We start from the raw sequence: 14,663 nt of genomic DNA, 5'->3' as shown, positions 1-14,663 counted from the left end.
AGGCTTGAACTCAGGGCCTGGGTACTGTCCCTGAGCTTCTTTTGGTTCTACCACTTTGGTCTACCACCACTTCTGGCTTTTTCTGTTTATGTAGTACTGATGACTCGAATCCAAGGCTTCATGCATGTTAGGCAAGCACTCTACCACGAAGCCATATTCCCAGCCCTCCATACTTTCTTAATGCCCAGGTCCCCAGGACCCCACCTAACACACGTATATGAACATAGATATGCTAGGCCTAGGGAATCACAGCTCACTGGCCCCCTTCCCTAGGCTAGCAAGTATGAACAGGCTGGTATATCAACTATTCTTCTTTAATGATTTGGACCAGTTTAGACACTCAGACACTCCAGCATGAAGGTAATGCTGCAGTAGCTTGGGTTTCCGGATGTCTGGGAGGTCAGGCAATGTGTCTGTGGCTGGCTTTTGGGAGTCTTCCTTGTTGATGCTGCAGTAGTCACTGTGGGCTAACTGGCAGAAGTTTTGCTGGTAGGTGGTGTTGGCACAGGGAGGCTGGACTTTCATAAAGTCCACGAGGCGCTGGGGGATAAGACCAAGTTGTGGGCCTGGCCGGAAGTCAACCTGGTAGGAAGATTTTAGAGGTCGCTGACGGCTCAACTCCAGCTCGTTGGGTGCCCAGCGCAGGAAGGTATGACGCTGCCACAGACGCTCCAGATCTTTCCGTCTTCCGATTCCCTGTAGCAGCCAGTAGGGGCCCTTCTCAACGGTACGGGCCCTTGGCCCACAGTCTTGGCACCAGGCACTTCCTTGGATCCCACCTAATCCTAAATCTACTTCGTGATGCCCAGATTATGTTTGACTTCTCTGACCTGTACCCTGGTTTCTTTGGCCTACCTTCTCAGAGATGTCATCCATGAGAACACGGTGGTCTCACAGTTTTTTGGGGGAGGGGGGTGTTAGAATAGAGGGAGGTGCCAGTCCTGAGGCTTGAACCCTATGCCTGAGTGCTGTCCCTGAGTTTTTTTTGTTGTTGTTGTTTGTTTGTTTGTTTTTTTGGTGGGTCATGGGGCTTGAAGTCTGGGCTTGGGTGCTGTCCCTGCACTCTTCAGCTTAAGGCGAGCGTTCTACCACTTGAGCCACAGTGCCACTTCTGGTTTTCTAGTGGATTATTGGAGATAAGAGTCTCATGGACTTTCCTGCCTGGGCTGGCTTTGAACTACTGAGATCCTCAGATCTCAGCCTCCTCCATAGCTAGGATTAAAGGCGTGAGCCACTGGCGCCCAGCTGTCCCTGAGTTTTTTGTACTCTTTAAGCCATTGCTCCACTTCTGGCTTTTTTTGGGGGGAAGGATAGCTAATTGGAGATGAATCTCATAGGCTTACCTCCCCCCAAGCTGGCTTTGAACTGTGATCCTCAGATCTCAGCCTCCTGAGTAGCTACGATGACAGGTGTGACCCATCGGTGCCTGGCCCACCACAGAATATCTACATACTGTCAGACAAGCTAGCAAAGGAAACCAATAGCTTTGTCTAGGGGATGGGCTTTTTCCCAAGAGGAGGATGGTGAGGGAGAAATAGACAGTTGTCTACCTGTTGAAGAAGCCATCCCTTCCCCCCAAGGTCTTCTCTCATCTACCCTACCACCCACCTCTGTCTTGAACTTCAACATAGGCTGAGGGATTTCTCCCTCTCCTACTTTTTAGCACTCACTTTGTCGAAGGAAATGCGGTTGTCATGCTTGGAGAAGAAATGCTGCTTAGCTGGTTCCTTGGAAAACAGTAAGAAACAAGGTGAAGGAAGACAAATCATGCTTCTCTGTGCCCACAGGAAATTGCTTAAGGGTCCATTGTAGAGGAAAGATTTAGGAACCACCACCCCTAAACTGCCAATACCTTGAAAAAAATAAAGCAATACCTTAAAATGCTTGGGATATCTATTCCTGGGATTTGCCCTGAACCAGAAGCTTCTGGAGCCGTGGACTGAGGATCAGGCTTGAAGCATCTGAACATCCTGCTGTTTCTGAGCCCCCTTTCATCTAGATTGCCTACATTTGGGGTTTCAGTTTCTTCTCCTAGTCACATTTTTTCTCTGACAACATATCCTTATTCTAACTGTCTAACAGACTTTCCTACCCTGTCCTGGCTTCAAATTGTGATCCTCAGATCTCAGCTTCCTGAGTAACCAGGATTAGAGACATGAGTCTCTGGTGCTGTGCCCAGCTTGGAAACTAAAATATCAGTTTCTAGCTCAAGCTATCTGCAGAACTCCCAGGCTCAACAGCCAACTACCTATTGATCCATGTGTTTGGAGATGACTTGTCAGGCACTCCCAGGCTCAACAGCCAACTACCTATTCTCCAGCTGGGTAGTTAGGTAGTTGGTAGTTAGGTAGTTGGCTATTAAGCCTAAGAGTGTTTGACAAGTCATCTCCAAACAAATAGATCATACATCAAATCCATTCTAGCTATTGCCCCTCCCAGTTCAGGCCATAGGCAGCTATATCTTGCCAAATCTGCCAATCCAATCTCCTTGAATTTTTTTTTTTTTTTGCCAGTGCTGAGGCTTGAACTCCAGAGGTGGGCACAGTCTCTGAGTTCCTTTTTTTTTTTTTTTTTTTTTTGGTCGGTAGTGGGACTTGAACTCTGGGCCTGGGCGCTGTCCCTCAGCTCTTCAGCTCAAGGCGAGCGCTCTACCACTTGAGCTACAGCGCCACTTCCGGTTTTCTGGTGGTTTATTGGAGATAGGAGTCTCACAGTCTCTCCTGCCCGGGCTGGCTTTGAACCGCGATCCTCAGATCTCAGCCTCCTGAGTAGCTAGGATTACAGGCGTGAGCCACCAGCGCCCGGCTCTCTGAGTTCCTTTTGTTCAAGGCTAACACTCTACCACTTGAGCCACAGCACCAATTGTGGCTTTTTCTGTGATTTATTTGGAGATTAGAGTCTCACAGACTTTCCTGCCTAGGCTGGCTTCAAGTCATGATCCTCAGATCTCAGCCTGCTGAGTAGCTAGGATTATATATGTGAAATCACTGGTGACTGGCTGGGAATTTTTTTTCCTGATACAAAGTCATGCTATGAACTCCAGGATGCCTTTAAGCTACCTGGCTTCTTGCCTCAGCCAGAATGCTGGGATTACTAATACATACCACAATGCCCAGCCTTCCTTAGTCTTCTCTTAAACTCCATATCCAATATGCCCAGAAATCCTGTTAAAACTTTCATGAAAACAGCAGAGCCAAGACCACGCCTCAATATATCTAGGGCTTTCTCTAGTTCAAAACCACTTTCCTCACTTGCCTGAAATAATATTTTGAGGGCTGGGAAGGTGGCTCAGTGGCAGAGCACTTGCCTTGCATGCATGAGGCCCTGGGTTCGATTCCTCAGCACCACATAAGCAAAAAGAAAAAAAGCCAGAAGTGGCGCTGTGGCTCAAGTGGTAGAGCGCTAGCCTTGAGCTGAAGAGCTGAGGGACAGCACCCAGGCCCAGAGTTCAGGCCCCACCACTGGACCCCCCCCCAAAAAAATAATATTTTGAGTTTCTTTTCTTTCTTTTGTTAGTCCTGGGGTTTAAACTCTGGGCTTGGGCACTGTTCTTGAGCTCTTAAACTCAAGGCCAGTGTTCTGCCACTTGAGCCACAGCACCTCTTCTGGTTTTCTGGTGGTTTATTGGAGATAGAGCCGGGCACCGGTGACTCACGCCTGTAATCCTAGCTACTCAGGAGGATGAGATCTGAGGATCACGGTTCAAAGCCAGCCTGGGCAGTAAAGTCCATGAGACTCTTATCTCCAATAAACCACTCAAAAACCAGAAGTGGCACTGTGGCTCAAGTGGTAGAGCACTTACCTTGAGCTGAAGAGTGCAGGGACAGCGCCCAAGCCCAGAGTTCAAGCCCCATGACTGACTTTTCCTGCCCAGGCTGGCTTTGAGCCATGATCCTCAGATCTCAGCCTCGTGAGTAGCTAGGATGACAGACATGAGCCACCAGTGCCCAGCATTTTGAGTTTCTTGACTAGTATTCTTGTTTTCAAGCTCCCCACTTCAATCTAGTGTGTGTGTGTGTGTGTGTGTGTGTGTGTGTGTGTGTGTGTGTGTGTGTGTGTGTGTGTGTACTGGTACTGGTATTTGAACTCACATCCTCAGGTTCTAAAGCTATCATTCCTACCAATTGAGCCATATCTCTAGTCTGGCATTTTTCTGGTTATTAGAGCTAGAGGATCATGGACTTTTCTGCTTGGGCTGGCTTCAAACTGCGGTACCTCAGTTCTAACCTCCTGAGTAGCTAAGGTTATAGACATGGGCCACCAGCCTAGTGGCAGAACCAGCCCTGGTAGAACCAGTCCATGAGACACTTACCTTTAATTAACCACCAAAAAGTCAGAAGTGGAGCTGTGGCTCAAGTGGTAGAGCGCTACCCTTGAGTGCAAAAGCAATAAGGGAGCCGGGCGCTGGTGGCTCACGCCTGTAATCCTAGCTACTCAGGAGGCTGAGATCTGAGGATCGCGGTTCAAAGCCAGCCCGGGCAGGAAAGACCGTGAGACTCCTATCTCCAATAAACCACCAGAAAACCGGAAGTGGCGCTGTAGCTCAAGTGGTAGAGCGCTCGCCTTGAGCTGAAGAGCTGAGGGACAGCGTCCAGGCCCAGAGTTCAAGCCCCACGACCGACAAAAAAAAAAAAAAAAAAAAAAAAAAAGCAATAAGGGACAATGCCCAGGCCCTGAGTTCAAGCCCCAATTACCAGCATAGAAACAAAACAAAGAGGGGCCTGGAAGGTAGCTCCGTGGTAAAGTGCTTGTCTTGCATGCATAAGGCCCTGGGTTCGATTCCTCAGCACCACATAAGCAGAAAAAGCCGGAAGTGGTGCTGTGGCTCAAATGGTAGAGTGCTAGCCTTGAGCTGAAATGCTGATGGACAGCACCCAGGCCCACAGTTCAGGCCCCATGACGGACAAAAAAGAAAAAAGAAAAAAAAAAACACCAAAGACTTATGAACATGTAAGTTTAGCTCAGTTGTAGAGGATGGGGCTTATCATGTACAAGGCTATGGGTTTAATTCCTAGCACCAAGTGAAACAAATAACATTCCCAAGTGAAACAAATAACATTCTCTTTTAGAAAAAAAATTTTCAGAGCTTAGAGTTGAACAAGAAATTCTTTTTTTTTTAACAAGAAATTCTTGCCGGGCGCTGGTGGCTCACGCCTGTAATCCTAGCTACTCAGGAGGCTGAGATCTGAGGATCGCGTTCAAAGCCAGCCCAGGCAGGAAACTCCATGAGTCTCTTATCTCCAATAAACCACCAGAAAACCAGAAGTGGCGCTGTAGCTCAAGTGGTAGAGCGCTCGCCTTGAGCTGAAGAGCTGAGGGACAGCACTCAGGCCCAGAGTTCAAGCCCCACGACCGACAAAAAAAAAAAAAATTCTTAGACTTGACACCAATATCAAAAGCCATAAAAGAAAAATAAATTGGACCTTATCAAAATTTAAAAAACAAGCCACACACCAGTGGCTCACACCTGCAATCCTAGCTACTCAGGCTGAGATCTGAGGATTGCAGTTCAAAGCTAGCCCTCGAAGGAAAGTCCATGAGACTCTTTTTTTGTGTTGTTGTTGGTAGTGGGGCTTGAACTCTGGGCCTGGGCGCTGTCCCTGAGCTCTGCAGCTCAAGGTGAGTGGCCTACCACTTGAGCCACAGTGCCACTTCCTGTTTTCTCACGGTTAATTGGAGATAAGAGTCTCACTTTCTTGCCCTGGCTGGCTTTGAGCCATGATCCTCAGATCTCAGCCTATTGAGTAGATAGGATTACAGGTGTGAGCCACTGGCTCCCAGCTTGTGAGACTCTTATCTCCAATAAGCCATCCGAAAACCGGAAGTGGCCCTGTGGCTCAAGTGGTAGAGCACTAGCCTTGAGCTCAAGAACTCAGAGACAGTGCCCAGGCCCAGAGTTCAAGCCCCATAACTGACAAAAAAACAAAGCATTTTTCCCTGACAGAGTAAAACTCATAGCTACCTCAGGAGGCTGGAAGCAGAAGGATTGTGGTTTGAAGTTGGCCCAGGCAGAAAACTTTGTAAGACTCTACCCCCAATTAACTAGCAATAACAACAACAAAACCAGCCTGGAGGTGTGACTCAAAAGTGGTAGAGACCCAGCCAAGCAAATAAGCTGAGCAAAAGCCTGAAGTACTGAGTACAAACCTTATAACTAGCAAAAAAGAAAAGTAAATATGAGGAAGATTTAAAAAGGAAAACCACAAACCACACATCCAAGAAAAGGCTAGGATCTAGACTACATGTATATTTCTAGGAAGCTGAGTGCTGCCTGTAATCCTAGCTAGTCAGGAGGCTAAGATCTGAGGATCACAGTTTAAAGCCAACTTAGGCAGGAAAGAAGTCCAAGAGACTCATCTCCAATTAACTACCAAAAAGCCAGAAGTGGAGCTGTAGCTCAAAGTGGTAGAGCACTAGCCTTGAATACCAAAGCTAAGGGACAAGACCCAGGCCCTGAGTTCAAGCCCTAGTACTGGCACAAAAGCAGCAGCAGCAGCAGCAACAGGAGAAGGAGAAGATAAAAGAAAAAGAAAAATACAAACCACATATCCGAGAAAAGTCTAGGATCTATACTCTATGAAGAATTCTAGGGCTGAATATAGCACTGACTTAGCATGCACAAGGTCTTGAGAACTTGGGGGTGGGAAGAGAAGATGATCAAGTTTAACATCTCAACAGCAAAATAAGCAACTATCTAATTAGAAGACGAGCAAACAACATAAAGATATTTCACCAAGGAGGATGTACAGATGGCCAAAGACACATGATAAGATATTCAACATCATTAAACATTCGTTCAAATGCAAATCCAAATCACAACGAAATATCACAACACATCTATCAGAATGGCTAAAATTAAAAATGGAGATAATTTCAAATGTTCATGGGAACGGAGAGAAACTAGATCATTCATGCATTGCTGGTGGAAATGGAAAATGGTATAGCCACACATTGGAAAACAGCTTGACAGTTTCTTTAAAAAGCTAAACATGCAACTACCATATGACCCAGCAATTATATTTCTGGGCATTTATCCCAGACAAATGAAAACTTATGTTCATCCAAAAAAAATCTGCACACAAATGTGCATAGCAGCTTTATTTGTAAGATCCAAAACTAGAATCAGTTCAGAGCCTTTAATAGGTGAATGGTTGAACAAACTGGTACATATGGATCACAAACTACTACATAATAATGGAATGAAATTGATACACAACTTGAATAACTCTCCAGGAAATTATGCTGAGCAAGAAAATCTAACCTCCAAAGGTTCCATATTTCTTTTATATGGAATTTAAGTATATATATATATATATATATATATATATATATATATATATATTTACTAATATATAAATAGATACATACTAATATTTACAGTAATATGTAGTACTGAGGATTGAACTCAGAACCTTGCATCTGATAGGCAGCCTTCTTACCATTTGAGTAGCATCTCCAGCCCCCCCACTTTTTTTTTTTTTGGTCATGGGTCCTGAACTCTGGGCCTGGGTGCTGTCCCTGAGCTCTTCAGCTCAAGGCTAGCACTCTACCACTGAGCCACCTTCCCAGCCCCCCTCCAGCCCCTTTCTTGACTTTGTTATTTTTATTTTGTTGGTCCTGGGGCTTGAACTCAGGGCCTGGGCACTGTCCCTTAGCTCTTCAGCTCAAGGATAGTGCTCTACCATTTGAGCTACAAGGGCCACTTTTGGTTTTCTGAGTGGTTTATTGGAGATAAGAGTCTCATGGTCTTTCCTGCTCGGGCTGGCTCTGAACGGTGATCCTCAGATCTCAGCCTCCTGAGTAGCTAGGAGTACAGGCATGAGCCACTGGTGCCTGGCCTATTTTTATTTTTTGTTTTTGCAAGTCCTGGGGCTTGAACTCGGGGCCTGGACACTGTCCCTGAGCTTCTTTTGCTCAAGGCTAGCACTCTACCACTTGAACCACAGTGCTACTTCCAGCTTTTTCTGTATATATGGTACTGAGGAACGGAACCCAGGGCTTCATGCATGCTAAGAAAGCACTCTACCATGCTAAGCCAAATTCCCATCCTATATCTTGAAGATTTTAGCACACACACTCATGAACACACTTTTTTGTGTGTGTGTGTGTCAGTTGTGGGGCCTGAACTCTGGGCCTGGGCGCTGTCCCTCAGCTCTTCAACTCAAGGCTAGCACTCTACCGCTTGAGCCATAACTCCACTTCTGTTTTTTTCTGCTTATGTGATGCTGAGGAATTGAGCCCAGGGCCTCATGCATGCAAGGCAAGCACTCAACCACTGAGCCACCTTCCCAGCCCAAACACACATGTTTGCAAATAAAACTGGGGAAAGCTGAACCAGATTGGTGGTTTGTAACCTTTACAATGTTCTGACTGTAATATTATACTGTAGTTTACAAAATGTTATTGAGGGAAACTGGACAAAGCATAAAAACAATCTCTATTAATTTCTTATAATTGCTTCTACATCTGTAATCTTTTTCTTTTGTTTTTGGGTAGCACTGAAGACAAGTTTGCTAGGCAGCCCCTCTACCATTAAAGCCATGCCTCTAGCCCCTCTTTGCCTTGAATATTTTCAAATTCGAGTCCCACATTATGACCAAGCTGGCTTAGGTTTCCCTATTCTTATTTGTGCTACCTATGTCACTGGGGATGACAGACAGAAGCCACTGTGGCCCTACCATTATGCTCCCTCTGTAGTTGGGATAACAGGTATGTGCTATAGCACCCAGCCACTGGTAGAGATGCAGTCTCTTGAACTCTTCCGCCAGATCTGGCCTTGAACTGTAATCCCTTGATCTCCACCTCCCAAGCAGCTAAGATTATAGATGTGAGCCTCTAATCCTGGCTCAACCATCTTAATGAAATCCCAGCTATAATCATCTTAATGAAAACTTCAATTGAAAAAAAAAAAAAAAACAACCGGGGAGCCTAGATGAAGTTCCACTGGATCTCTAAGTCTCTCCCCTGTCTCTAGTCTCAGCTAGAGAGTTGTACAGTGGTCTCAAGTGAATGCCTCTATTTGGAGGCAGATCTGACTCTGAAGGCTCATTATTCTTACAATGATAGGATAATCTACTGACTCCCACTGATTCAAATTTTGCTCTCTCACAGCTGTGGGAACATAGTAAGAAGCAGTCATTTCCTTTTTTTATTTTTTTGCCAGTCCTGGGGCTTTGGACTCAGGACCTGGTCATTGTGTCCCTAAGCTTCTTTTTTTTTTTTTTTTTTTGTCGGTCATGGGGCTTGAACTCCAGGCCTGGGCGCTGTCCCTCAGCTCTTCAGCTCAAGGCGAGCGCTCTACCACTTGAGCTACAGCGCCACTTCCGGTTTTCTGGTGGTTTATTGGAGATAGGAGTCTCATGGTCTCTCCTGCCCGGGCTGGCTTTGAACCGCGATCCTCAGATCTCAGCCTCCTGAGTAGCTAGGATTACAGGCGTGAGCCACCAGTGCCCGGCTTCCCTAAGCTTCTTTTGCTCAAGGCTAGCACTCTACCACTTGAGCCACAGAGCCACTTCTGGTTTTTTCTGTGGATGTGGTATTGAGGAATCGAACCAAGGGGCTTCATGCATGCTAGCAAGCACTCTACCACTAAGCCACATTCCCAGCCCAGTCATTTCCTTTTTATCCATGAAGTTCTGGGTATTCTTGCCCCTGAAGAAATTTATTATTTGCATATTTCTTTTTCTGTGTGTGTGTGTGTGTGTGTGTGTGTGTGTGTGTGTGTGTGAGTGTGTGTGTGTGTGTGTATGCGAGCATACGCTAGTACTATAGTTTGGCCTGGAAGCTGCCCTTAGCTCTTTTGCTTAAGGCTGGTACTCTACCACTTGAGCCACACCGCCACTTCCAGCTTTTTGATGGTTCATTGGAGATAAGAGACTAAGAGAATTTCCTGTCCTTGGCTGACTTCAAAGATTGATCCTCAGTTCTCAGCCTCCTAAATAACTAGGATTTCAGGGCAGAGCCCAGAAATCTATTTATCTGCCTGCACATCAAAGGAAAGTGGTTGTTCTATCTTGAAAAGGATTTAAAGCACCATAGCTGAAATCAGTCCACTGAAATTTGGTTTGTCTCAGCAAGTGAGAAAATAAAATATGTACCTTCCCTGGGTAATCCTATTAATTAAAACAGCTTTAAATTAGAAAGAGCCAAGAGACTTGACATTTATTCAACCTGAGCCTGAGACACAGAGATCATGCTATTTGGAGCTGCTTCTAATACCAGTAAATTCTGCAACTCTTCAGTTTGATCAGCAGCTGAAATCTGTCCCTTATGCATCTGGTCTGTTTCTAAGGGGCTGGGTTTAATATATTTGAAAGGGATGTTCTGGTCTCTGGGATGAAAGATATCACTGAGAGCTAATAGTTTGAGCTGTAGTTTGTTTCTGTCCCTGGATTGCTCCAACACCCATCATTCTTTTATATATATAATTTTTTTTCTAGTCCAGGGGCTTGAACTCAGGGCCTGGGCCTTATCCCTGAGCTTCTTTTGCTCAAGGCTAGCACTCTACCACTTGAGCCACAGCGCCACAGCTTATTCTGTGTATGTGGTACTGAGGAATTGAACCCAGGGCTTCATGCATGCTAAGCAAGCACTCTACCACTAAGCCACATTCCCAGCCTTCACTTATCATTCTTTTTTTTTTTTTTTTTTTTTTTTTTGTCGGCTGTGGGGCTTGAACTCTGGGCCTGGGCACTGTCTCTCAGCTCTTCAGCTCAAGGCGAGCGCTCTACCACTTGAGCTACAGCGCCACTTCCGGTTTTCTGGTGGTTTATTGGAGATAGGAGTCTCACGGTCTCTCCTGCCCGGGCTGGCTTTGAACCGCAATCCTCAGATCTCAGCCTCCTGAGTAGCTAGGATTACAGGCGTGAGCCACCAGCGCCCGGCTTCACTTATCATTCTTAAAAGAGAAGTGGCCCGGCACATGTGCCTCATGCCTGAAATCTTAGCTATTCAGGAAGCTGAAATCTTGAGGATCACAGTTCAAAGCCAGCCTGGGCTGGTGAGACTGTCAACAAATGACCCAAAAGCTGGAAGTAGAGGTGTGACTCAAGTGGTAGAGCACTCACTTTGAGCTGAAGAGCTGAGGGACAGCACCCAGGCCCAGAGTTCAAGCCCCACGACAAGAAGAAGAAGGAGGAGGAAGAAGAGGAGGAGGAAGAGGAGGAGGAGGAAGAGGAGGAGGAGGAGAAGTTATGATTGAAACTTTTTTAAAAATCAGTCCTGAGGTTTAAATTCAGGGCCTGGGTTTTGTTTCTGAACCTCTTTGTGCTCAAGGCTAACACTTTACCACTTGGGCCACAGTGCCACTTCTGGCTTTTTCTGTTTATATGATATTGAGGAATTGAACCCAGGGCTTCATGCATGCTAGGCACGCACTCTACCCCTAAGTCACATTCCCAGCCCCTGGACTGGCTTTGAACCAAGATCCTCAATCTCAGCCTCCTGACTAAGTTAGGATTTCAGGCGTACACCACCAGCACTTAGGTCTTTCTAGCTTCTAGAAGCTCTGCCTCCCCTTATCTTCGTTGACCCAGCAGTACTGATCTTTTGGTTGTTATACTGTGAGACAAATCTTTTCCCAAGGCTTCCATAGCCACTTGTTATCAGCAAATTCTCCTGAATACGCTTTCCCATCTTCCTGAACTACCTACGTGGGCTATGGTACCCAGCCATCTTCTGCATAACTTCCCTTCCTGACAAGAGGAAGCCCAGATGTTCAGTCTCTCTTGATAATGTGTCTCCAAAAGGGCTTAGAAAAGCCAGGTACTGATGGCTCACACCTGTCATCCTAGCTACTCAGGAGGATGAGATGTGGGGATCATCGGTGATCAAACAGCCTGGGCAGGAAAAGTCCCTGAGAGACTTTTTTTTTTTTTTGGTTGGTTGTGGGGCTTGAACTCTGGGCTTGGGTGCTGTTCCTGCGCTCTTCAGCTCAAGGCGAGCACTCTACTGCTTGAGCCACAGCATCACTTCCAGTTTTCTAGTGGCTTATTGGAGATAAGAGTCTCATAGACTTTCCTGCCTGGGCTGGCTTTGAACCGCGATTCTCAGATCTCAGCCTCCTGAGTAGCTAGGATTACAGGCGTGAGCCACTGGTGCCTGGCTCCTGAGACTCTTATCTACAATGAACCACCAGAAAACCAGAAGTGGAGGTGTAGCTCAACATGGTAGAGCGCTACCTTGAGCCCAGAGAGGCAGAATAGCATGTAGGCCTTGAGTTCAAGACCCACAACAGACCAAAAAGAAAAGTACTCTTAGGACCTGCGAGAGACAGGAACTGGCCCATTCCTTCCCACCACCGTTAGGGCTGCCTTGTACCTGACTTCTCTTCAGAAATACTGCTGGAGGCTTGGGCTTGGCTGCAAGGCGATATTCTCCAGCACTTTCATTCTTGACTTGACCTCTGTAGTGCCCATAGAAACCACTGTTGTGCTAGAACAAGGTGGGCATGAGAGGTAAGGCACAACTCACATCCCTGTCCTGGGTCCTAGACTTCAGGGGCCTGAACATTCCAGAGAAGTCTGATCTGAAGTCAGACCAGACACCCTGGGAAGCTGGCCAACTCACACTTTCCCAAGGGAGTATTTAACCAACAGAGAATTTCTGGAGAGACCTTAGGAGAAAAGCACCAGCAGAGGACAGAAATGAGATCTCCTTGTATCTCTGATAGATCCAAGTAGGAGCTGTACTTTTTAATTTTTTTGGGGGGGGGGTCAGTCCTGGGGCTTGAACTCAGGGCCTGGGCACTGTCCCTGAGCTTCTTTGTGCTCAAGGCTAGTGCTCTACCACTTGAGCCACAGCGCCACTTCCAGCCTTTTCTGTGTATGCGGTACTGAGGAATTGAACCCAGGGCTTTATATATGCTAGGCAAGCACTCTACCACTAAGCCACCTTCCCAGCCCTTTTTTCTTCTCTTTTTTTTTGCCAGTCCTAGGGATCAAACTCAGCCTGGTCGCTGTCTCTGAGCTCTTTTTTGCTCAAGGCTAGTGCTCTACCACTTAAGACACATTGCTACTTCTGATTAGAGATAAGAGTTTCACATGCTTTCTTGCCCAGGCTGGCTTTGAACTGCAATCCTCAAATCTCAGCCTTCTGAGAAACTGAGAAACTGATGACAGGTGTGAGCCACCCTTACCTGGCTGAAACTTTATTTCACCCTCATGACTCACTCAGATTTTATGCACAACCCCAGGCATGGGCAATCAGGATTCAGTATAAAGTGCTTCACTCTTACCCAGGAGCCTACTAAAGCACTTTGCATTTGTCCAGGAAGGGAGCAGAGAAAGCAAGCTTTCTTCTTGCCTTTTTGAGGATACATCTGAGGACAGAGAATTTCAAGGAGGTCAACTTCTTGTTGCTTAGTGACAAAAGGAAGTTGTGACTCCACAATGCTGCTGTTTGTTGAGGTAGCACCTGGCCCATTGCTCTTTTGTCCTTGGCTGCTCTGTTTCTTCTCAAAGGGAGAAATCTGTGTCTTGGCATTATCAACTGTGGAGAGCACTTATATAAACACGTACCGCTCTGATGGACTCACAGCCAATGAAATATTAAAGAATGTGTTCAAGGCAAAGCCAGTGCTTGAAAACCACGCCAGCCTACGGCTAAAGATATAAATTTAGAAAGCATTCCATGGATTCAAGAGAAAGGGTCAAAGAGGTTTTGTGGCTCTTAGGATAAAATTACTGCCTCAGAATAAAGGCTCTGCCAAATCCTTTTAAGAATTTAAGGTGATGGGAAATGCCAGTTGTGACAGATGACGGTTACAAAGGCTTGAACGGAAGATTGTGTGTGTGTGTGTGTGTGTGTGTGATGCTGAGAATGCAGGCCAAGGTTCTAGCATTTGCTAGACAAACACTTGTTCACTTAGCTATATAGGCTCACACCTTTACAACTCTTTTTTACATTTTGAGACAGGCTTTTGCTAAATTTCCCAACATGATGATCCATCTAATCTTAGCCCCCTCCTGCCCTCCTCACCCACCAGGCAAGATCCCAGGCAGCTGCCACCTTGCCCAGGTTTCCATGATTCTTGTTCGTAGTTATAGATACCCTGTCATTCTCGAGAATTTTATATATTGGAACCATAAAGTATGCATTCTTTATAATTTTTTTTAGCTCCTATTAGTTATACAGAGTAGAGATTCAATCCCTCAATTCCACTCGTGTACAATAGATTCTAATCTCACCGTCTTTACCACAGTCCCTTCAGCCCCTTTCTTTCCTGAGGATTAATTCTGGGTCCTTTTTCATCCAGCATAATTTGAGATTTCTCAACATCGTTTCTATCACTTGCTCAGTCTTCATATTAGTTTTTTCCCCCCATTAAATGGAAAAATCTCCTATGTTCCTCCCCCCGCACTCCCTACACCCCTCCCTCCATGACCCCAACTGCTCTTCTCTAGTTTCTTCCACCAGATCCTCTGCCACACATTCTGGTCCTTCACCACCCGGTTCATCAGAAATGGCACCTCGCCATTCAAGGCTTCCCTGCTTTCCACATAGGCCGTGGACTATAGGTCGGGTGGCAAGTGAGGGGTGTCAAGGCTGGGCAGTTGGGGCCGGCGCACTGATCCCCTGAGGTGTGACCAGGGAGCCGCATGGCGGGAAGGTGCAGGAGGAGTTGACCGTTAAGACCGTTAGTCACATGTGGCCGCGGGAGGCGG

The 14,663-nt window shown here is 46.3% G+C and overlaps 1 protein-coding gene across 2 annotated transcripts; it reads right to left on the bottom strand.

Moving 5' to 3' along the window:
- Nucleotides 1-300: 300 nt before the first annotated feature.
- On the bottom strand, nt 301-14,331 carry LOC138818497 (uncharacterized protein C3orf84-like). Of its 2 annotated transcripts, none has more exons than XM_070009421.1 (5): nt 14,187-14,331; nt 13,235-13,488; nt 12,319-12,432; nt 1,671-1,727; nt 301-717 (listed from the first exon to the last, which is right to left on the bottom strand). In XM_070009421.1, exons 2-5 carry the CDS (start codon nt 13,316-13,318, stop codon nt 301-303), a joined length of 672 nt encoding a protein of 223 aa, XP_069865522.1. In that variant the 5' UTR covers nt 13,319-13,488; nt 14,187-14,331. The 2 variants fall into 2 exon arrangements, with proteins under 2 accessions (XP_069865522.1, XP_069865521.1); XM_070009420.1 differs by lacking the exon at nt 14,187-14,331 and having other exon boundaries at nt 13,235-13,318; nt 13,414-13,437.
- Between the last annotated feature and the right edge of the window lie 332 nt (nt 14,332-14,663).

Source organism: Dipodomys merriami, unplaced genomic scaffold (assembly GCF_024711535.1).
Source record: "Dipodomys merriami isolate MVZ:Mamm:240054 unplaced genomic scaffold, mDipMer1.0.p SCAF_767, whole genome shotgun sequence".
In the NCBI taxonomy this organism is placed as follows: Eukaryota; Metazoa; Chordata; class Mammalia; order Rodentia; family Heteromyidae; genus Dipodomys; species Dipodomys merriami.
The sequence above is the reverse complement of the archived record's forward strand: the minus strand, read 5'-3'. Positions and strand labels throughout refer to the sequence as shown.